The sequence below is a fragment of the Mixophyes fleayi genome, chromosome 2 (assembly GCF_038048845.1).
Source record: "Mixophyes fleayi isolate aMixFle1 chromosome 2, aMixFle1.hap1, whole genome shotgun sequence".
NCBI classification, from domain to species: Eukaryota; Metazoa; Chordata; class Amphibia; order Anura; family Limnodynastidae; genus Mixophyes; species Mixophyes fleayi.
In genome coordinates this window covers 203,424,659-203,449,763 of record NC_134403.1, presented here as the reverse complement: position 1 = coordinate 203,449,763, position 25,105 = coordinate 203,424,659, and the positions used below count along the sequence as shown (strand labels likewise).

The window sequence follows — 25,105 nt, the reverse complement described above, 5'->3', positions numbered from 1 at the left end:
CATTCCCTTTGCCCAAAGTGTTGCCCGACCACTGGATTATAGAATAGTTCGGGAGTTGGGCAACGCTTAGGGTGGAGAGTAGGAAGGGGTTGAAAAGGGAGTGACCAGGCAAGTCTGTTAATTGGACAGACCTCACTTCCTGAAGATATTTATTATGACAATTGCATTGAAGATTTCTAATACATCACTATAAGAAGACACCACCACATAAGGGAACACAAGATAAGACAACAAAATTGTTTTAAAAGTATGTAGTCTTTTATTAGTCTTTATTCAAAAAAACTTATGGCTAGATTTACTAAATTGCGGGTTTGAAAAAGAGGTGATGTTGTCTATAGCAACCAATCAGATTCTAGCTGTCATTTATTTAGTACATTCTACAAAATGACAGCTAGAATCTGATTGGTTGCTATAGACAACATCTCCACTTTTTCAAATGCGCAGTTTAGTAAATATACCCCTTAATATGTTACTCTATTCTGCCCTCTTTTTTCTTAATTTTAATAAAAATAAAAAAACTACTAATGCCATGTCCTCTAGCTACAATAATGTAGTATGCTAGTTATACTTTTTCTGTGCTCTAAATACAAAAGTGTAGCTGTGAACATACCTACAGTATGAGTAAGAGAATATGTGCATAGCTCCTTTTCAAAGTGATTTTTTTACTTAACCATGGTTTTTGTATGAATTTACAATATAACTGATTTTACTTTGCCCTTCTTAGGCATATACATATCTATATTCAATAATCTGCACTCTGGGTAAGTGTTGTCTCTTAAACTGCTGTAGTGTAGTTGTGCTTGTCTTGCACTTTAAATCCAGTTGGGCCATTGTGAATTTCCTGCACCCCACATAAAGGGGCTCATGTTGAGTTGAACACAAATTGCATTTTTAGCATACAATACGTGGCTTGTGAACATGCTCAGATGTAAAACAGCGTATTATATGCCAAGTATGCAATTTCCATTAAACTTAACATGAGCCCCATAATGTTTATATTTAGCTGTTGATACTATACACAGATTAGGCCTAAAGCTGGGTACACACTACAGAAATTTCGACCAACTTTTTATGCCGAGCAATTTTACATGCGATCGATGTTCCGATCGCTCGCTCCATGGACTGCATACACACTAGCCTTGTTTAGGACGAGAAAGGGAAGAGCGGACGTCCCGTTAGTGACTTTTTACAGCCATGTTGTCGTGAGCAATGACTGTAATTTCGAACTCACTGTTGTGGATCGGTCGGAGGTTTATACACACTACACAGCGGAAACGAGATTGGAATGGCAAGATGGTTGGTTCCTCGTGACAGCGTCATAATCGGGTCTGATTATGATGTGTGTCTTCAAGTGAAAATATATCCCGATGGCGATTGGTCATTGGGAATATAAATAAAGTGAATTCAGAACCCTGTGTTATACTTTGACAAATACTCCAGAGGCGGAGTCGAAACGCGTCAGAATAACACGGTAGTTCCTGTCACAAGTTCATCCTTGGAACACGGAGGAGATTGCCCAGCTGATTATGCCCGGGAATTAATACCTATTGCTGGCTTTTACCTACTATCCGGTACGAGTAAACTTGACTATTCTGTGATAGGATTTTATTTAATTTTATGCTCAATGTTTTTTCATTTTTGTTTTCTGTTATAATAAACCCTGAGATAAAACACTAGATATCTCTTTCCGTTTTTTCTTTTTCAACATTGAACTAAGAGTAATACACGGATAGTGAGTCCTGTTGTGAAAGCGATTTCTACTTATGAATAAACATGTAAGTGTATTGGAGGATTATGATTTTTATTGTTTGATATCTCCTTACACGTGTGATGGTGTATTGCTGTTTAATTAACAACACAGCTTTCCTTAAACGGTGTCTCTGGGTATTTTTCAGCCTTTTATTTGTGATTTATTCACTAACTGGACATTTGTATGTCTTTTTGTCTCCTATTTGTTTTTCTCATGTTTTTCGATCTATTATTGGGATACTGTGAGAAATTATTTTGACATACATAAAAGAACTACAGGAGGAATCCTCAAAACTAATTTTATGTTGGATATTGCCTAATCACTTACGACTACTGAATCATGAAAAGGTGACTCTGAAATGGACATTGTACATGTTTTTTCCATCGGAATTTGATTATGCGATGAATACATGTTTATCTTATTGTCAGCGCCTTTTCATACATTGTTTATATATATATTGTTGAATGTTGGGGGCATTTTTGTGTATTGAGGCAGACAGACAATAGGGAGCACTATTTTTGGGAAACCAATTTTTTTGTATATAGTTTTACTGACTCCTAAACTTAGTTGTCAGACATTGAGTAATTTCACTTTCCAGACAAGTTTCTGCAAGGCAAAGTGTGACACTGAATGAGCTACATTAGTCAGTGGCTGTGATGAAAGAAAATGGCTATATGGTTAATCAATCTGTAAAGCATTACACAAAAAGGAGGTTTAAGGGAGGGTCACAAGGAAGAATCTCTAGCTAAAAGTTCCACTTTGGTCAGAGAAGACTAAAGTGGATTTTTTTAGCTACAGTACTTATTTCACAAAATCAAATACTGCACATAAGCCATGTACCATCATCCCCACCATTAGGTCTTGTGGTGGTAGCATTACTTCACGTGAATGTTTTTCAGTGGCAGGGACTGCCAATCTGAAAATGAATGGTGCATGTTACAGAAACCTCTTACTCACTGCTAAAAAGCTCAAACTGGGAAAAAGTTTATCTTATAACAGGATGCTGATCCAAAGCCAAAGAGCAACACTGGAGCCGCTGAAAAAAAAGAAAAAAGATGTCCTTAAGTGGCCCAGTGGGGTCCTACTCTTAAACCCAATAACAATATTTAGCAAGAGCTCAACCTTCTGTCCTTTACAGTTACCCAACTAACCTAACAGCTTCAGAAATTCTGCAGCAGAGAAATGGCAAATATTGCTCTACCTTGCTGCTCAAAGCTTATAGAGACGTTTCCAAAATGACTACTGCCAACAATAGGTGCCAGAGATGGTTCAACTAAGTATCGACCAAGGGGGGCAAATTCAGTGAAGAGAAATATATGTATTCCCATTGTAAAAAATAAAAGTATCCTTAAGTGAATGAATTCTTTTCTAAGGTGCTGTATTTAATTATTATTCGATCTACTAAGTAAGAAGACACTATCATTTAAGATTTTTTTTTAAATAGTACATTTGCTACCCACAATTTCAAAACTGGCTATGTCCCAATACCTACTGGCTACGCTCCCTCCAAAGGTTAAGAGTGGCCTTAGCAAAGCCAGTGCTGTACATGCTGGGGAAGGGGGTCTAAGGAGCTATTGGTCCATGCATTCCCCAGCCTATAGTCTGGCTCAGATGAGGCACTGGATGGGCTGTTGGGGTAAGACCCGTGGGTCCCAGTCACCCTATTTGCCTCCACCATAATCCACCTTTGCTGAGCCCCCATGAGAATCCCAAACCTAGGTACTCTATACCGGCACCAGTCTCCTCTCTGCACCTACGAATACAATGACAATAATAAATATACTGTACTATATAATGAACCCAAACATATTTTGCAAACATTCAAATCAGCACAGATATGATGTATCATGTAACTGACCACTAATATTAATAAACATTACCTACTTCTCTACTTACATACGTAGTTTTAGCAGCTCTGCAATACACTAAAATAGATTTGAAGTGATATATTCTCTCTCATGCGTCATTTGTAGTGAGTGGTTTCATGAAAGCATTGTGTGTGTGAAGCAAATTGATGTACCAATGTAGATGTCAGCTGTGCCTTGGGGTCTGTGTCTATACATCAGTCTGTGTGTATCTGTCAACATGTATACATACCATGTAAAGATTGTGTGTACATATGCCCCTGGACAAGAAAATGGGAAAAAAATACAATATGAGGAAAGGAGAGCAGTAAGAACTGATGGGGTGAATAGTTAGGAAGGATGAAGTTTTCACAGCATGTCTGTGCTTGTGTGTCCCACAGAAACTAATCCTGCCCAAAATAACCAATCTGCTGGCTTACTCACAGACTCTGCCCTTCTCTGTTGCATCAAACACAACGTATGTGTTCTGGAGCTGAGCTGCCTGTTATCGTTTCTTCCCCCAGTGTGCATCACATCATATCTCCAGCCACTTCACTGCTACTGGTTTCAAATATGTGTCAGTGCTGTCTTTACTGCATAATACCAACTGGCTTTGAATACATCTGCACACACAGGTTCTGCAGTACCATAACAACTTCTAAACTGAATCATACCCAATCTGCACATTTTGGCTTATTTGAGGAGTAAAAAAAAACAAATTGTTGATCAAAATGTTGATTTAAACACCCGGCTCTAATAAAAAAAAATTATTTAGTAAATCTGTTTACTGGACAACATTTTTTAGCAGTATGGACTCATCTCTAAAGAGACAAAAATGTTACCAGCCTCAGATGGTGCTCTTTATTAGTAATGCATTTTAACCAGTTTGACATTCGATAAATTTCACCAGTGTGATTGTTTGCGGTACAATCAGCTATGGACCCTGATTTGAACTTGCAAATCAAAATTTGCAGCTTGCACTTTCTAGTTACAGGATGCATTTGCTACTTGAATTTTACGTTCAAGGTTTGTGTTAAGTCACATACGAGGATCACCATTCAAGGTTCACGTTCGCCATTCGTGTTTGCTGTTCTCTGTAAAAAATTAAACATTTTAGTTTATTAAACAATAAAAAATGACTCAAATTTAAATTAAATGTGCTCAAGCCGTTTTGCTTATGCGTGAACCGGCTCCGACGTATGCAAACCGGCTCAAACAGTGTTGAACAGTCTCAAACATAGTGGAACTAGCTTGATGTTCAAAACGGTTTGACTATTTTGATTTTTGAACTGGTTCTAAAATCAGAGACATTTTCATTGTTTTATGTAAAAAAAATCTATAGGTTTTCATTACACATATTGTGACGCTGTTTTGAATTATAGGAACGATTCCCTTTTCCAGTTCAAGAAAAAAAACTTCAAAAGGTTAGATCATCTCTACTCTTTATTTGGTCATCTAAAACAATAACAGTGTAAAACAGTGTATGACAATAAAAAATGAAGAAGACAAAATAAATCCAATGCAAGCATTATTTAATCAACTGCCATAATTATTCCAAAATCAACACATAAATATATGGATTGATTAACAAACAACGTACTTGATCACCAAATGTATTTCAAGATGTCAATATACTGCACCGTGTTTGGTTTAGTGAGATGACTCTGCTCTGGAAATTGAGCATGGTGGGAACAGTAAAAACTTCACATCAGAAGCAAACCTACTTCCACTGTAGGACCATACCACTTATTCTTTTTAATGTTTTGTTTATTCTTTTTAACGTTTACATTTTTCTCCTAAAAGTTTTTTTATTTTAGGCACATTTATTTCCTAAATTAATAATGAGTGTAAACCCCTATAGTTATCCCTGCTCCACCCTTTTATCTCAAATAAATAATCCCATCCCACAAAATTAGACTTCACTTCTGCATTTCAATGCCAAAGGTAGAAAAACTAGTGATTCTAATCTGCACCTAGCAAAAAATTCCCTCAACCCGTCCGTCCCCCCCGACCCATCGGCCAGTGCAAATCTCCCCCACACAAGCACTTTCATCTTACTCCACAGATCCATGGGTTTCCCATAATACTAGGCAGCAATGTAGGTGTGTGTTGTCACAATGTCACAAAAGAGTATTTGCTCCTTTTATTTTACATTTTTGTGGTTTGTAAATGATGCTTACTGTGTGGTAATGCCATCAGCTACAATCAGTCAATAGTAATGTCATCATTTCAATAGAAGTCTCCTGTATGAAGAGTAAAGAATAATATATAGCATGCCGGAAATAATGATTATGTCACGTTAAATCTAACTTCATGTTATCACTAAACTATCTTCATGGGGTTAGGGGATGCCTCATTCATTTATAATAATAGATATTTTTATGTACATATTTGTAAAATTATTACAATTTTTTTGAAACGAGTGAAAAGAAATGATAAAAAAGTAAAATAAAACACATGAAATCAGGGACAATACATTTTCATTACCTTAAATTAATTTGATTTGAACACAAATTCTTTCTATTACCTAAATGCCAACATCAGGAAACTCAGTTACAGTGAGTATCCATGCGTGTTATTTTATTGAGAGCATTCATAGATCTCATATTCAGAGAGCAAGAATTAAGCTGTTGCTAAATCTTCTTATCATACAAGCAAAGACATGTTTGCAGTTTTGGTTAAGTTTCGCCTGAAGTCTGAGTTTCTTTAAGACATTTTTTTTTTGCCTCTGCCTGTCTTGGGGGAGGTGTTTGCTTAGTTATGGTTCATTCATATGTCTATTCTGGCTTACGGAGAGTTAAGTACTGCACCTGCTGAGGTGTGACTGTCTTAAGGCACCTGTTTCATCAGCCAATCAGATTCTGAGCTACACAAGAGCCCACCTGTCAGCCAAAATACCTGTACACAAATCCTCACGCATAAATCTATCACCTCACTCTACAGGGAATGTCTGTGCTTAACAAGAATTAGAAGAGCAAGAGTCAGAAAAGGTTGTATCATAGTTGCTGAAGCTTGGGAGAAAATGTCTAATGAACTTGAGTAAGTATTTCCTATTCAATACTAATACAGATAATGCTTATTGTAGTACAGTTCTACACCATGAGTGGATAATATTGTAATATATTGTGATCTGTATGCATTTGGATGTACTCCAAGAATTGAAAATGCAAGTTTTTAATAGTTCTAGGCATTAGTTGTTTTATACGATTGTTTTGTTTTCCTGTTGTGGTTCTGTTATCCAGCTGACAAAATTGTACAAATAGACCAAACTGTACATATATGAGATTATTTGTCAAATGGGCTTATTTTATGGAAAATGTCATTACATATCTTTTTGTTATTTTTATTGTGCTGTGGTCCTGATGGAAACAAATAGCTACTGGAAAGTATATATGTACTGTTGATGGCTTATTCAAGGTTATAAGTAGATATTGTATTTATTTGAAAAACACAAGCAAATCACAGGCATTAGTGATTATTGAATTCCTGATAACTATTTGTAAGCAAATAGTTAAGATATATATATATATCAACAGTGCACATTTAGTCCATTACTTACAAGCAAAATCAAACATAGCAAATGCAATTGTTATTGAGTTTTCCTTTATAATAATATGTTCATAGCAATTACAACTAGTATTTTGGTTTGAGTGTTTTGTTTTTTTAAATAGCATAGGTGAGAATGGCAGCATTAAACTATTACAAAGGTCAATTATTCCATACATAGTGTATCATCTATCACTGAAGTGATTTGTACAATTTGTGTTGCTGAATGTAGTCAGGAGCATAAATGAATATTTTTAGATAGCTAGGTAATGACACTGCAGTGAGAATAGTAGAAATATTGTTTGCATGTATTATGTGGTGGGGAATGCGTGACTAAACAGCAGGAGAGACTTGTTGAAGTGATGTGTAGGTCTGATAACATGGATTGCTCAATGAATGACCTGAGTTTCAAAGAATTTTTATATGGAGCTGCATGTACTAAACTGGAAATTTATTTGAATTCCAGCAATAAAACAAATCCTAATAAAATAAAGAGAGCATAATCCATCTAATTGAAGTCTCTTAAAAATATGCAAGCAACTCTTAAACTCTTTGGCGTGGCACTTTTTGAGGGGGGTATTAACTCATTTGTTTCTGAAGACTGTATACTGAAGAATGCAAAAAAAGGGTTTTGTTACTTTTAAAGACAAAAGAGTTTTTTAATATGTTTGAGACAGCCTGGCACCAGGAATACAAAAGTCTGTGTGTCTCTGATTTCGGGTTTCAGTCTTGCTGTACAGTAGTTTCACCCTAAACATCTTACAGAATATGCTGACTCAGCTCATTACCATAGAAGTTGTATTAGTTTGCATAGACAGAATCAACCTAAAGAAAGCTGTTATATGGTCATATGCTAATAAGTGCTACTGCTTTATATGCCTGGAACCCCATTAAGGGCTTTTATAGTCTATACATTTAATTATTCCTTTGTAGCCCTTACTAGTTCTTGTACTCTAATGTGTCACAAATTCAATTATAATAGGGAATGAACTATTATTTGTTAATTACAAGGTCACTGTAATATGGTGGTTTATGTTAACAAGGGCCCTCAATTTATTTGTGCTGCTGGTAAGTGGATCCAGTTTTCTCTATCACATAGTTAGTAAAATAATTGTATACCCTATATTTGATATGTGTATTGTGTATACATAATGGTGTTTTAGATTTAGTTATCTTTTTGCAGTTGAGAGTTTTTAAATATACTGTATGGACATGCAACATTTTTGTACAGAAGATATTTGTTTTAAATATGAAAGATAGTGAAATAAATAGTATGCTCTCTTTCTTTATTCTGCTAAGCATATAATTGTACTTTCAATATGCTCCTCTTTCATTGCTTTAAATGAGACCTATAAAGAACATAGACTAAGAAATAATCCTAGTTCTGGACCTTAACCACTGAAGATGGCCATGACAGGTTTCCTGGAATATAAGTGCACAGTGTAACACTGACTCTGGATACAGGAAGCAAACTTTATTCTCTTATTTAAGAAGCCGAATATATGTCATGTTCATATTACACATACAAAAAGAGGAAAGCCAATGTAAATCTAAGCTACAACCTGTGTAACAATGTATGCAGTTGTACAGGGATATTTCATGTGACTAAACAAACTAAGAGGAGTCTTTCCATGTGAAATTTATTGGCTGACCTTATGGAAGGAGCCAATATTGGTACATTACCAATGTGCTTGTGGAATAATATTAGGAATAATGATTTTCCAACTCCCTTTCTCTAAAAAATAGCTTATATAAATAGTGTACTACAGTATGTTGTCTGTATTTTCACAATGACCTGAACTGTACAACCCCAATTTCTAACTATACAACCCCACTTTCTTACTGTACAAGCGAGATGAAACATTTTTGGTTCTGGTAGACAGATGAGAAGGAGAAAACTGATACACTGAGAAAGCAAAATGGTCCATGGACAACGTACATTAAGTGATATCCAGTCAAATTAGTCAGGTACAATTATGGCAGGATTTTAGAAAAAGGATGTTTGTTGAGCACTGAAAATGTTCCCTGTGAGGCATGTTGGAAATCTTAATCGTATATTTAGCAGAGTAAAGATATATATACACACACACACATATATATATATATATATATATATATATATATATATATATATAGCATTGAAAATACAGAACATTTCATGTGTACTGTACTTGTGCAAATCAAAGCAGTAAATAGGAAATTAAACCACAACAATAGTAAGAATGCAGACACAGATATACCCTTCCTTTCTTGAGAACAGTCATGCTGGCTGCATAATGTAATCCACTGTGACGCCTGTATTACTGCACATCATGTGCTTTCTGTTGCCTCTTTTACGTCACTGATGAGGAGGTGGTTGGTCAATGCTCTAATAGGACACAACTGTATGAAAAGGTAATAGGGGTAAGATCATGAGTTATATTAATAGACAAGCCTACAGAATGATTAGATAAAATTATCCTTGAACTGCTCCAATATGCAGCTTGGGCCACAGTCTGTTCATCGTCTCCAATTCCTATTCTTACCTAATTTCACTGTGCATGCGCGCTTTAATACTTCCGAATTCATGTAGGCCTTGGCCAACAGCACATTTAAGTAAGCAATCTCATCATGTAACCTGCTAAAAGTTAATTAGAAAAATCTTATATCTATCTTATTTGGCTGTAGAGTTATGACTGCCCAGAAAAAAATTCTGTTTCGGTGTACTATTAAAGTCACCAGCACATAGCATGGATTGAGAAAGCCACAGGAGATTTTATCCTTGTAAACTGTACGTACATGCTGGAGCTATAGAAGGAATAACACAGATATGAAATGACAAGGCCCAATTAACCTACCGACCACTAGTGATTAGCTTCAGGGCTTTACTTGTTATTTTTTTTTATTTAAAATACAAACCAGTGTGATCATCTGGTAACAAAAGATTCCATTAATGATCAAGAGTTATGTATGGTACTTTCCTTTTCCAGTAAATATTAATGTCACATTGAAATGATCTGAAGTCTGTAAGTATTGTAAGTAAAGAATAGCTAGTCTCTTTAGCAACTGAAACAAAAGGCGATGCTCTGAATCCAACAGTGCGTACAATTATCATTACTATTGCATAGCCCACCTACACAATGTGCTACAGGTAACACACACCCTCTGCACTCAGCCCACACCTTCAGCTAGTCCATCATTACCTACCTTTGTTGACCTCAGGCACAAGCCTGAGTGTTAACCCTCTCTTATTCCAACAGATCTTCACCTCATACTGTGACCCTCTTTAAGTGTATTTAATTTAGCTTCCATGTAATGATCATTTTTAACTACTGTTTTAGTAATAACTTACTAACATAAGTAGAAAGCAAAAATATATTTAAAAACAAGAGGCCTGATTCATTAAGGATCTTAACTTGAGAAACTTCTTATTTCAGTCTCCTGGACAAAACCATGTTACAATGCAAGGGGTGCAAATTAGCATTCTGTTTTGCACATAAGTTAAATACTGACTGTTTTTTTATGTAGCACACAAATACTTGATAGCTTATTTGTACACTGCAATTTAAAGTTGATATTTGTGTGCTACATGGAAAAACAGTCAGTATTTAACTTATGTGCAAAACAGAATACTAATTTGCACCCCTTGCATTGTAACATGGTTTTGTCCAGGAGACTGAAATAAGAAGTTTCTCAAGTTAAGATCCTTAAGGAATCAGGCCCAAGATATCTGGCTTTGACTAGCTGACATGTCTGATGTACTTCCAGCAGTGGTATGTACTAAACCCATGAATGTTTTCTCCAATATGACAAGTAGAAGCATTTGTAAACAATGTTAGGTTTCGTACACACTGCTGTGAGTTTAACTTCTTTTCACTGCAAATGGTGTTACAATTGGTGTTATTTTGGGATTACATGTAATTAATTGATTTAATTTTCCTGCAAAACAATAAAACAAATAGAGCAAACTGTGGCAGCAATATACATTGACTGGAGGGTTATTTCTACCACCAATCTAATGTACAGTCAAGTCTATCATGAGTCCCAGAATGATTTAACTATAGGCAGTATGTACAGTGTACATATTTATACATTTCATTGTGCTACAGGGACTGGGAAATAATGGTTTCTTGAAGAACAAAAGCAGAAAGGTAGGAGCGGCCAAAAGTAAAGAAATGACAACTTAGTACAATCTATAAAGACCATATGAAAAGAGAAATGATTGAAGATAGAAGCTAAGGTATTAAAATAACACAGGCAGGTGCCTTTCCACTTGATTGAACCTGTAACCTCACTGAGCTGGGCTGGCAGCCGTGAGTAACATGTGTTTGCTTTACCATGAAAGCACAGCTTGTGGTCTCATAGGAGGCGAATTAGTAACAATACAACCTGTCACCCACATCAGCAAGTGTCTGACTTGAAGTTGTGCAGTAACCACGCTCCCCTCCTAGGTATCATGTTTAGCTGAGACATGAGGGTATTGCAGCCAGGGATCTACTTTGTTACAGGCAAAAAGTTGTTTCATGTAAAGGGAATTGAAGTCATGGCATAACTTTCTGTTAGGGCAGGTTGGGGTTGTAAGTGAAATCTATGCCTCTTTTCTAAGACCTTGAATTTCTTATCACATTATCAACAACAACAGAGTACAATAGAAAGTATTATAAACATTATTTACACATGATCATTATTATCCATACAAGGCAAAATATGGACAGTTACAATAATACCAATCGTCTTTCCATGATTTTCTATCCAAATATAATTTATTTAAGCCAGTTAGCCCAGTTGCAACTTCTAGGGTTCCATAAGTCCTATTGCTCTTTTGTCCCTTCATTATATAATGCTGTGGCACCCTAAGTTGTCTTGTAAGGTCATGTTCTCCAAAAGCTACATATGTCAAAGCTGACATCTCGGTACGCAAAGGTAATAAAATAAAGTATAATTAGTTAGCATTTAATTTTTTATAAAACATTCTTCTTGGGTTTAACCATGACCTTTTGCTCTGAAATGTATTCGCATATAATATAATAATAATAATAATAATAATAATAATATGATAATCAGAAGCTAAATAAATAAGTTGATACTATAAATTGTATGATCATAACATTTTCCTATGTCCCTTGAGCAAAACATATTAATGCTATCCTTTTTGACACCCGCAGTTACCGGCCAGTCATGCTTTTACAGAACGACAGCATCAATCTCCAGAAGTATACCTATTCCAACGACGAGGAAGCATGGTCTAAATACTTGGATAACCCTATGTCAGTAGCTACTAAAGCAATGATGAGGGCTAACGGGGATGACGATGGAGTTGCTGCATTGAGCTTTCTCTATGATTACTATAGGGTAATTCGTTTCATTGTTCATTTATTGTCATTGCCAACAATGCCTGTTAACTCCAGACTAGACTGAAATGACATCCATGATTGCGATAGCACAGACTTTATGCTGCATTACTTTCTATTTATAAGTATCAGACACATGTTCTCCTATCTCTTGTCTGGTAATGTTACTGGCATTATTGTCGTCTTTCTTTTTAATGTCAAATGCCATTTAGGCAATAACGCAATAACTTCCAAATGGACAATATTTTTGAATAGTGAATTCTAGATGTAAATTCCAAGAATGCACATTGTGATCTACTTAAATACTAATATTTCACCATAACATTATATTTATTATCTGATTCCTCAGGTGCCCAAAGAAAAAAGAATAATTCCGCCAACATCAACAGAACAAGGGAAAAGGTGAGTGTACTTTGAAATAAATGACCTTGAAATTTGCATTGATATTGTATAGATATTATTTAAAATTAAAAATACTACTATATCCATTCTGGGTTTTCTGTTTCTTCTGTAGAGAACCAATTGGTTCTTACTTGCTAGTATGTGAAGGAACGGCATTTATCTAATTATCATGTTTTTTATTTACTATAGGAATTGTGCTGAATACGATTCAGACATTTCAACTTTTGAAAACTCAACCCAGCTTATGAAATTTCTAACTGACAGCAGTTCCTCCTCTCAAGAATATGCAGAAACACATAAAAAGAACAGCTATCTAACATTGGATGCTTTTACAAACCACAATAAACTGACTTTACCAGCAATTACTAGCAAACTATCCAGCAACACACATGAAGATTTCATGACAACATCATGTGATGTGTATGAGAAGATACCATTGAACACTCTTTTTGAGCCATTGCATGTAGCACAACCACTACAAAGATGGCAGCCTGACAGTACCTTCAAAGAGGACTCACCAGAGGTATAAATAATATCTAAATTATAGCAAATTGCATAACCTACTTTAGTTATCTTATTTACAGGCTTTCTCTTTGGTAAAGCATCTCTGTTGTCTTTCACAGCCCCTCATTTTCAGCGACATACTTCCGAATCAGGCGGAATCCACCTGCTCGGAGGACTATCTACCTGCTGAAGCAAACCGGTAAGTCTCACTGAAGCACAGAATTTCAAATATACTTAAACTGTACCGTTCAACGGCACACAGTGAAGGCAGCCAGTTTTTTAATTGAGCCTATATTCATGATACAGCTTTATATAATGCTGTGGTTGACTTCTAAGGTCATGTTCCCCTAAAGTATACACTGTGAAATGAGAGAGAACCATGTTAAAATGTTGAGGCATGAGGCACTTTGTGTTCCTAGTGAATTATTAGACCCAATTGTTCATTCCACAAGTTGGCTATTCCCTTTATGTGTCAATAAAATACACTTTAATTAATGGCATTTACCTTTCTGTTTACATTTTTATGTATGAATAATCCCTTAAGTGTTAGAAATCGTGAATGAATGCATTAATGTGCTATGAATGTTCTTGTTATTTCTGCAGTGATTTTGAGTACTCCCTAGAATCCCCCAAAGCTATTCATGTAAAGGCTGGAGACTCTCCAATGGCATATCTCAACAAAGGTCAATTCTACCGTGTCAACCTTCGGACAACAGACAATAGGAAATGTTTGCAGCTGTCTTCCAATAAAGTCAAGGTATGTTCCAGGATAATCAAATGTTGTGTAAACGATTCAGGATTCAATAATGCACATAACTAAAAAAATCTACAACATGGAAACTCTATCAAATGAGGTTGTAACATTAATTGGTTTTGAAATAGTTAAAACAGTTCTACTAAACAGCAGTGAAGGTATAGTGATCAAGTAGAAACATAGCGGACATTGATAAATAGGACCACACAATAAACAAACTGAAAGACAAAAGACATTATGAAATGGAACAAATGCATCTATTTCTGGAAGTCTAGTAAAATGACATGAGTCATTGAGAATACAAGTTTCATTCTCCGGGGCAAATAGAATAAGTGCACAAGTGGCGTTTACATACAGTGATGTGTCTCCCCTGACAAACTACCTCCTTTTCAGGCAATGTAAAAGCCCCTTTTAGATGTTAAACAAGTCTATAAAGAAAGACTGATGAATATCAATCATTTGTAATGTGTACTGAGCAAACTATGCATGTTGTCTTAATGGAATATAGCTATGTATTTGCAGTCCTAACTCACAATAAACTTTGTGCATGGCAAACTTAATGAACATTGAGGAATCTAGAAGTACATAGAATTGCAGTATTCAGTATTGCTTTTATGGATGAAAAAAAATCACAACTTGCTTCCAACCAAAGGAGCATGAAATATAAAACACAGCAAGAATATCCACAAACTCCTAGATTTTCAGTCAGTGTCAAATGAGTAATGTGTATTCTAGCACAGATCAAAATTGCTCCCTAATAACATATTAGCATAACAATGACAACTCTTGAGAATTTAACTACACAATAAGGGTAATTGATGGACCCCACAACCTGCAGGCCTGCAATACTTCTGTTTGTGAGCTAGTGTCCCCACTTGTCTACCAATCAAATTTCAAGGTGTATGCCCATTTCACTCTCCTTGGTAACAAAAGCAAGCTGTGCCTAGTTTTGGGAGTTGACGATGCACAAGAAAATGGGCAGGGTGGAAACCATAAAAATGTCACATCAAAGTTAATTTTTATTATTATTAATTTTATTTTACATTTTTCCCCTAAAATATGTATTTTGCGTATTTGAATTTTTTTAATTACATTGGTTCAACTAGACATATACTTTTCCGCAAAACTAATGTACATCCTATTATAATTATAGAGATTAGACCTGGGGGTAAATGTATCAAGCTGAGAGTTTGCCAGCGGGTTTGAAAATTGGAGATGTTGCCTATAGCAACCAATCAGATTCTAGCTGTCATTTTGTAGAATGCACTAAATAAATGATACCTAGAATCTGATTGGTTTTTCAAACCCGCCGGAAAACTCTCAGCTTAATACATTTACCCCCTGGTCTCTGGGACTTCAGAGATGGTGGAGAAATCAATGCTTTTGTGGGGACATAAAAAGCTGTGTTCACCCCTGGAAAGGGATTCTAAGGGCTAGATTTACTAAGCTGCGGGTTTGAAAAAGTGGGGATGTTGCCTATAGCAACCAATCAGATTCTAGCTTACATTTATTTAGTACATTCTACAAAATGATAGCTAGAATCTGATTGGTTGCTATAGGCAACATCCCCACTTTTTCAAACCCGCAGCTTAGTAAATCTAGCCCTAAATGTTTGATCTTTACAGAAAGTTATATATTGTGTAGTTCATATTATATTTGGATGAATGCCCTGACTGCTGTTATTAATATATTTCAAAATTTCTTCTTTATGTAGAGCGTTGTAATGGTGGTGTTTGACAATGAAAAGAACCCAGAAGAGCAGCTAAAACGCTGGAAACATTGGCATTCCAGACAGCCAACTGCAAAGCAGAGGGTTATCGATGTTGGTAAGTTATTCTAACTATAACTATACTTCATAATCACATTGCATTCATTTTTATTAAATAACTGAATTTATATTGTTGTGTATGGAATGGAGATTAATTGTATCCTATATTCTATCCTTCAGCTGACTACAAAGAAAATTGCAACACAGTGGAGAGCATTGAAGAAGTAGCATATAATGCATTGTCATTTGTGTGGAACATCAATGAAGAGGCTAAGGTACAGTCAGTAATGTTTAGGTTACATATATCAGCAGAAAATCCATCCATTAAATCTCCATAAGCATGAGCTGCAGTTTTGAATGCTCGCAACAAAAATGTTGTGGAAACACTTGTCACTTACAGGTGCTTACATGCCCTAATAAAACAAACCATTGTTCTGTAGAATAAATACCTAGTAACCGATGGCTGTCACAAACAAAAGAGGGAAATAAAAGTTTAGGGTCTTTTTAGGACACTATACAATGTCTAGCGTTTTAGTCTGGTGGTCTTTTAACAGATATATTATCCCACCATGTACTCTATAGTAAACTTGTGGCAATCAAGGTGGTATAGTATAAATCAAGTGGCAGTAGTATATTATAAGTATTATTTGTTTTGTTTTGCATTTTATATTTAGAAATATGCAAAAAGTTTATTTTTAGTCTATAAAGCACAGTTAATTCCAGAATAAAATTGTACAATCCTCGCCTAGAATATCTGGTAGACAATAACAGCGAAATAAACACAGTATAGTAAAAGGTACCAAATTCTAAACAAAAAAGCTGCTCCTTCTGTTCTCATAAAAACAGCTTTGTGAACGCACTCTGGATAAACCCAAGGAGCACTCTATTCTATAATGTGTCTATAAAACAGATACAATCTGTAGCTAGAGTCTGGAGACAGTTATTTGGCAGAGGAAAATTCTGTTAAAATGTTGTTTTGATACAATCTTGGTTCCCACGGAAAAAAAAAGTTCTGTTTAGGTGGGTTTGGTGCCCGAGGCAAAAACGAATTGTTAGGATCTGTGGGGATTATATCTCAGGGAACAAACCGTTGGAAACATTGGCAAAGAGACAGGTAAAGTTTAGTTCAACTTAGTAACAAGACAGAAGAAATGGCTGAGCCGTGTCACATGAAATTTTTATGTAGTATAAAAGTGATCAAGTTGTGTAAGAATTATTGTAAGTCAAAAGCTGTGCTGGGAAAAATTGTCACAAGTCTTAATAGATTGAAATTTGTGTTCCATATGAAATCTTTAGGTACTATGGACTTGATTCATTAAGGATCTTAACTTTTTTCATGTAGCATACAAATATCAACTTTAAATTTCAGTGTACAAATAAGCTATCAAGTATTTGTGTGTTACATGAAAAATAGTCAGTATTTAACTTATGTGCACAACAAAATACTAATTTGCACCCCTTGCATTGTAACATGGTTTTGTCCAGGAGACTGAAGTAAGAAGTTTCTTAAATGAAATGTTTTTAACCACTGTGAAGTTTATGCTTACTAACACAATACATCTGGCAAACAAATGTCCAAATGATGTATTGTTTATTACATTATTATATTGTTTATTGTAGGATTGCATTCACATGTAGCTTTCTGTTTGGTTTCAGATATTTGTTGGCATCAACTGCCTGAGCACAGACTTCTCATCTCAGAAGGGAGTGAAGGGTGTGCCTTTAAATCTCCAGATTGACACTTATGACTATGACACAGGGGTGAAAAGACTCATTCACCGGGCTGTCTGCCAGATTAAAATATTCTGTGATAAGGTATGATTAGCACCAAACCAAGCATGTAATAGTAGTTACATTTAGTACCGTGATGTGTAAATAGCCTGCCTCTAAAACTTTTCTGACGGACAGAGCGTCAGGGCTTGCAATCAGATTTGGAATACTACAGAAATAAATGTTTGAGTTTTACACATGTATTATAAGCTGATGCTTATTCTTTAACTCTCTTACTTATACAGGGTGCTGAACGTAAGATGCGCGATGAAGAACGCAAGCAATTTAGAAGGAAAGGAAAAAGCGCTGATGCCAGTAAAGGTATATCGTCTTTCTTTGATTCCCAGAAAATTTACTTGCTGTTATCTATTTACACGATGTCTGGAGACAAGATCTTGATAATTAATTTTTTTAACTATATGGAATGCAAAATACATCAACTAGAAATGGTGTCAAATATAAAATGTGTATTTTCTTTAAATTATATTTCATTTTGCTGTGCTTGCATTTCACGGCAGAACTTGAAATCTTTTCTACCTTTGATTCGCCATTTCCCAGAATAACATTCAGCACTGTGTTTGTAAACTCTGCATTTTGCTAAACGTGTAGGGCCTGGTTCATTCAGTAAAGTAAGGCAAAAAAATTAGTAATTTTTCTCCTGGACAAAACCAAGTTACAGTGGTGGTGCATATTAGTTTATTATTTTACACATAGGGAAAACACTAGCTGCTTTTTCATGTAGCACACAAATACTTGATAGCTTTAATTTTACACTGAAATTTAAAGTTGATCTAGAATATGCCCCACCCCAACTATAAAACTGTCCCCACATTTTAAATTTAGCTCCCCCTCCAATGCAACATGGTATTGCCAAGGTGCAAAGTTACTCATTTGTTTTGGTTTACTTTCCTTAATGAATTAGGCCCGTAGTCTATAAATAGAGCTGGGACAGTGCCGATGTCAATTCATTGTGGTAGGTGTAGAAGCAGGGATGTCCTCATGGAACAAATTCCCTTGAAAACCATTTGAAATTCAGCACTCAAATATGGACTGAAGCAATGATTCCATTGAAGAGTTTTGAAATGTTCTGTTACCCTATATATTCAGGTCATGAGTCACAATTGTCTCTTTGAGCATTTTAGTTTTTCTTATATATATGAATTACAAATGCTATACAACACGTTGCTCATGAAACTGAAACGTCTTCTTCTTCAGAATATACCGCATAGAGGACAAGTCTTATAAATCAATTGGGTCTTACTAATGACTACCTCTCTTTACAGATATAAAAGCATCTGTGATCCCAGGATACAGAGGAACAGACATCACATACCTGAGACCAGTGACAGATATGGAAAGTCAGCCAGTGTTGTTTATCCCAAACATTCATTTTTCCAATCTCCAAAGATGTGGAGTTGTAAGTATTTGCTTGTACAAGACTGCTTAATTCATAGAACAACAGCTATCACAGACATATTGCATAATCTAACATAAGTACAAAAGTATAAAAAAGTATAATCCCAGCAGAACTATAAAATGGGGGAAATATTTAAAATTTCGGCGGCACTGCACTGATCAGCAGCCGTGGCGCTGTCAAAGAAGTACTACAATACAGCACCACCGCGGACACTTCTTTGACAGTGCCGCGGCTGCTGTATAGTACAGTGTTGCTATCTAGGGACACTGTTCTTCACGTGCGCCCCTGGGGACCTTCACTAGTTTTCATATGCTCCTTTGCTGCTGTGATGACCTATTTACAGTATGCCAATGTCACACATGTTGGCACACAAGGACCACCATAAGGGAAAAAAGTGGGAGACTTTTGTTAATATATTTATATTGTGTTTGACCAATGTTGACCACTTACGTCAAACCAACTTCTAAGTCAATAGCAGCCAGAAGAATTCAACAAGTCAAACAAATCTTTCAGTGTAGGATTAAGCTAGAGGAGTTATGGACAGAATACAATTGATGTCCTTTTAAACACAGACAGCATGGAAGCACTAGAGAATGTGTTATACATCTGAAGTTGTTTCACCATTGCAATAACACATTCTCCTTATCAATTAATTCTAGGTACTTGCAGCTGTTACAGATAATAACGACAGGTAAGGATACTTTATAATGCAGCAATGGGGACAAATAAAGGATAGAATATTACATTTAACTGTTTCTATATAACATTGTTACATTAATTACATAAAATTAGGTTAGTTAATTAGTAATCAGACCAAATTCTAAATGTCCAAAAGAAAAGTAAAGTATATGTAGAATGTACTTGCAACTTTCTTTTTATTATCCAAGAGTTATTTACAATTTTTAGTAAACTGGTCATCCATGTTGTTGGTTAAATTGCCCTTAAATTACTGACATATTGTGGGACTTTTAAATCTCCAATGTACTCATGGTTTGTTTAGAATACAGGACACTGTTTATCCTCCTTGAAAAATGAAAACTAACAAAAGATAATACATCTGACAAGATGGTAGATGTTTTTTTTTACGGGTTATGGGTAAAGACTTTCTATAAAAATATTGCCTTGCCATTTTACGCATAGGTATGTAGTTTGTGTATACAAAAAAAACATAAAATCTTCGGGCGCTGAAAATATAGTATATATATATATATATATATATATATATATATATATATATCAGACTGGAGTAACTGCAGCTGGATATGGGAATAACCCCTACTGGTATATAAGACTTTTTTATTTATTTATTTTTTTATTTATATACATACACATTTTTTATTATTCATCCTGGTGTTCATTTGCGCTGGTGTTCTTTTTTATGTAGTTTGTGTAGTTCATGTGTACATTTTTATGTGCAGGTTAGCACTGAAGAGAAATTGCCCGTCCTTCTCAGACACATTTGACGTCCCACCTTCCAAGCAACAGGCAACTGAAGACTGTCAACGAGGTATACATTTCTATAGAATTATAGTAGAAATGAACAATGCATGTGACATGTTTGCTCCACACTAAATGAAAGCGTTCTGGTAGAATCCTAATGTTGTGCTTGGTACCATACATGACTGCGTCAATAATAATTGTAATAAATGGATAAAAATGGTTGAAAATTGATTATAGTTTCATAACCTGATAAAATTTATTTTTTAAAACCATGTTTGTTATTTATCTGTAGTGTTGTTGTATGTACGGAGAGAAACAGAAGAAGTTTTTGATGCACTTATGCTGAAAACGCCAGATCTCCCGGGTTTAAGGAAAGCGGTAAGTTTGATTATAAGTTGACGTTATCTGGAACTCCTACAATCAATCAGTACTACAGTTCACACCCACTGTAAAGTTGGGTACACACTACAGAAATTTCAACCAACTTTTTATGCCGAGCGATTTTACATGCGATCCATGTTCCGATCGCTCGGTCCATGGACTGCATACACACTAACCTTGTTTAGGACGATAAAGGGAATAGCGGACGTCCCTTTAGCGACTTTTTACAGCCATGTTGTCGTGAGCAATGACTGTAATTTCTTACTCACTGTTGTGGATCAGTCGGAAGTTTATACACACTACACAACGGAAACGAGATTGGAACGAAAATATTAAACGGTACGACCAACCAAATGAGGCGACAATCGTCCATTTGGGCAGACTTTCGACCATCGTGTCACTGCACACACTGACCCGACTTTTGAACGAGCGGTCGTATGTCGGCTGATTTAGCCGATTATTGGATGAAAACTGTGTAGTGTCTACCCAGCTTTAGCGTTCATATATATTCATTAGAGAAGTGATAACATCTCAAATAGTGTCACTTGCTTATGTTATCTGTCAGCTGTGAAGTATTTTCATAATTGGAAAGGCAACACAACACAATCATGTAGGATAAAGTGATCAGATTGTACCATTTCACCTATGCTGGGAAATATTCTTCTTCCTTATACACACCTTCTTCCTGCTTGTTCACTGAATCTCTGATTTGTATATAATGGCTTGTGACAGTATACAAAGACAGGTTATATAAGAAAGCTTCCCCATGCTTTGCATATTAAATTAAATGTTTCTGCTGTAAACTAACATGAATATATTCCACAGATCTCAGAAAAATATGGTTTACCAGAAGTAAGCATCTGCAGAGTCTACAAGAAATGCAAACGAGGGTACGACTTCTGAAACATACATCTGTCTATCTGTTTCTCACCATATATAGATTTGACAGGGAGGGAAAAATGTTAATGTTACAGTTTGTAGTATTGTGGAAAGCAGGACTATCCGAGTACTTGTGGTCTCCACCCTATGTCTATAGCAATATACCTATATCCACTTTCTACTAGATATGTATGTATGTATAATATTTTTACTGCTTAATAAGTGTAGTCAAAACCTTTCCTGAGGGCAGGTAGGACAAAGCGATCTTTAATAACTGAAATATTGTAATGCTTATGTTTTTGGCAGATAAGATATTTGCGTTTGAAAATCAAAGGTTATGTTTGTGTCAGGTGAAGTCTTAAGAATGTTTAACCCATATAAAGGTTGTATCATGCTGGCAAGTGTATTGTTTCTCTGGGAACCTCTTACCTTCTGGAATATATTAACTTAGCAACTTGTAAATACTGCTAGCAAAGGGCAAGCATACATTTACATCCGAGGTGTCCTATGAACAAACAAAAATATTATGTCATTTTGTGTTTATGCGATCTAGTACAAAGCTAACAATCGTGCATCAGGAAGAGAAATACAGATATACAATTACTTAGAGAATGGAAGGTTAACAGCAGTAACAGTAATTCCAGGAAATAAAGAATTTTGCAAAAAAAAAAAAAGTTTGTTGAAGACAGAAAGATATAATCAGATTTTCAAGCCCCGCTGACTTTGTAAGAACAGCTAAGGCAATGTTGTTACTGGCTACCAGCCAGAGATCACCCTCCCTGTGAGATGAAACTGAAGAATGAAATTAGTGGTTAGCTCCTTGTGTTACACAATATTCTTCTTGTCACGCATTTAAAGTACATCTTCAACACATGAAATGCTCATTGCCGATTTTACTGTGAAGGAAAATCAAGGGACAAACAAAAACCTAAAAATATAATTTTCATAAATGAAGCATAAAAGTAAATGCAGTGTTCAGTCTTATCATAACTTTACATTGTGACCTTGTTAAAACATAAATAGGTATTTATCTTCTCCTTTCCTCTCCTTCTCCTCAACATATACCTTATAGCCACCCCTCAGCTCAATGACACTGTGTAAGTTATGCTTATATTGGACAAAAAGGTAAAATAATTAAGCATAGCATGATATTTATGCTTGCTGGGGTTTCACTGGCTATGTGTATGAATATATCCAATTATTTGGAAAGAAGTATTTATGTTCTCTTGCAAGTTATAACTTTTGAACTATCCCATATAAATGGAGGCTTTATTATGTTTTCATTGATGTTCTGTGACATAAGGGAACCACAGACCAATTGTTGGCACTTACTGATATGGGTGCAGTCACAGTTAATCAAATTAGCTTTGTCATGCTGTATCAACAATTTGATCTCTTTGAAATATATTTAAGTAGTAATTTATAAGGTAATTTCGATCCAGGTTGCAGAAGTGTCCTTAAACTTTACAAGGCTTTTTAATTCATTATATTAATGTTACATGTTTATTTCTTCATGTAGAATTCTGGTCAACATGGACAACAACATCATCCAGCATTACAGCAACCACATGGCTTTTCTACTTGACTTAACAGACATAGATGGGAATATCCAAGTTACACTCAAAGAATTATAATATTCCTTCCGGACAAACCTAAAAGACTTGTGAGCCAAGGGATGAGACCCACAGCATAAAAGACCTCAAAACATTGCTCAATGTTTGCACTTGTCCCAAGTCAGTAGACCATCATGCCACCAAGTATCGTGAAGCCAGTCCTCCTTGGGAAAGCTGACTTGGGACTTCTGTGTCACAGAGAGACTCTGTAAAATTTGGAATTATTGTTTTATGGTATCCATAACTCTGGTGAATTCAATACATGTAAAGATGAATGGTTTCAGACAATTAGCAGTATACAAATCCAGAAGAGACATAATGGCCACATTGCCAAGATTAGAGCTCTAACAAATGCTTAATAGATATTTCACCAACAAGACAGCTTGTGTATTGCTTTCATGTATCTACCAAGAAAAAGTGAGATTGAAGTGAGTCAGGTTATACGTCTTCAGTACTACTTCCCCGACAATAGGAACTATTGAAACTTTGCAACATAGGCCTGCCAGTGATAGTATCCAAGTTGCTCTAATCACTGGCCTACACTCTACAACTCTCAAATATATTAGTTGTGTTTTTGTTTCTCAAATTGATCCTGGTTGCTCTCTTGTGTGAAACACTATTTTTTATGGCTCTATGTCAATGTACTTTCAGCTATTAGATTTTAGATCAGTGGCAATGCTTTTTTTTTACAGAAGTCCAAGTGTGGGGTCAAACATGCCACACAGGATATTGCTGCTTATTTTTGTCACTGTTTCTAAAGTTATGTCAAAAGTCCAAAAGTACATCAAGTTATGTAGCAAATGACAAAATAGTGTACAAATTTATCTTGCTGCTGTTCTTAAAACCATTACATTTAAAAAGAAATGTTTTTATCTTAAATAGCTGCCAGTTTTGAATGCCCATCTGATTTGGAAACAAAAATGTTACTGTTTTATACATTTCTTATTGCTGATTTATAGTTATTTGTTTTTACTATATATATATAAATATTTGTTTTTTGTATATTGTATGTATTTTAATATGCAGACATGCATTGTTGTCATTTCAATAACATGTATTTTCACATTTCTTAGTCTTTGTACATTTTGTACTAGTTATTTTTCTTTTTTACATTTAGCTAGAAAGGGCAAATAAATATGCCTTGAAAACTTTAAAGCGTGAATAGTAAATGTATATGTTCATTTATAAAATATATACATACACACAATTCATTATTCCTGAAGAAAATTTGATTTGCACAATTTAACATTTGTAAGTGGAACCAAACTTTATTTTTTATAAAATAAGTAGAGAAACCGAATGGAAAGATATAATTATATCTCTACATTTATTAAGATACAGATGCTATCATTGCTAGCGTTTATGGTCTGAATGTCAACGATTCAATTTTATTATGTTAGTTTCTTACTAAACTGTGGCTGCACTGAAAAAACAACTTTCAGCGCTATATTTACTTCTAAATTTTCCTTTGTAGATATCTGAATAAAGCTAGTCCTCTAATTGGCCACTATAAGTATGAATGTATTAATAGTGTGAACCGTCTGGCAAAATACTTACTGTGCTCCTGAGAAAATTTCTGTTATATCGTCAAACTAGAGGAAGTTTACAGGCTTCTGATTGGTTTTGAAAACTCACATGATGCTAAAATTGCAGGATTTTCAACCTACTCAACTAACTCATTTAAAAATCCTTTGGTATTATTGCTCG

At 35.3% G+C, this 25,105-nt stretch overlaps 1 protein-coding gene across 1 annotated transcript; it reads left to right on the top strand.

The window, feature by feature from the left end:
- The first annotated feature begins 6,455 nt into the window (after window positions 1-6,455).
- GRHL3 (grainyhead like transcription factor 3) lies at window positions 6,456-24,553 on the top strand. Its single transcript, XM_075195378.1, has 16 exons — window positions 6,456-6,633; window positions 12,285-12,471; window positions 12,820-12,872; window positions 13,062-13,395; window positions 13,496-13,575; window positions 13,980-14,133; window positions 15,845-15,956; window positions 16,079-16,173; window positions 17,555-17,713; window positions 17,914-17,989; window positions 18,952-19,085; window positions 19,745-19,776; window positions 20,504-20,592; window positions 20,818-20,903; window positions 21,732-21,796; window positions 23,305-24,553. The coding sequence occupies exons 1-16, from the start codon at window positions 6,617-6,619 to the stop codon at window positions 23,417-23,419; spliced, it is 1,788 nt and encodes a 595-aa protein (XP_075051479.1). The 5' UTR covers window positions 6,456-6,616; the 3' UTR covers window positions 23,420-24,553.
- Window positions 24,554-25,105: the final 552 nt, after the last annotated feature.

What these genes read in the sequence shown, in the direction of transcription:
- GRHL3 (XM_075195378.1), top strand. An exon ending in TTAAAATATTCTGTGATAAG is followed by an intron (nt 17,714 to 17,913) that starts GTATGATTAGCA and finishes TTACTTATACAG; the next exon opens with GGTGCTGAACGTAAGATGCG. An exon ending in TACAAGAAATGCAAACGAGG is followed by an intron (nt 21,797 to 23,304) that starts GTACGACTTCTG and finishes TTCTTCATGTAG; the next exon opens with AATTCTGGTCAACATGGACA.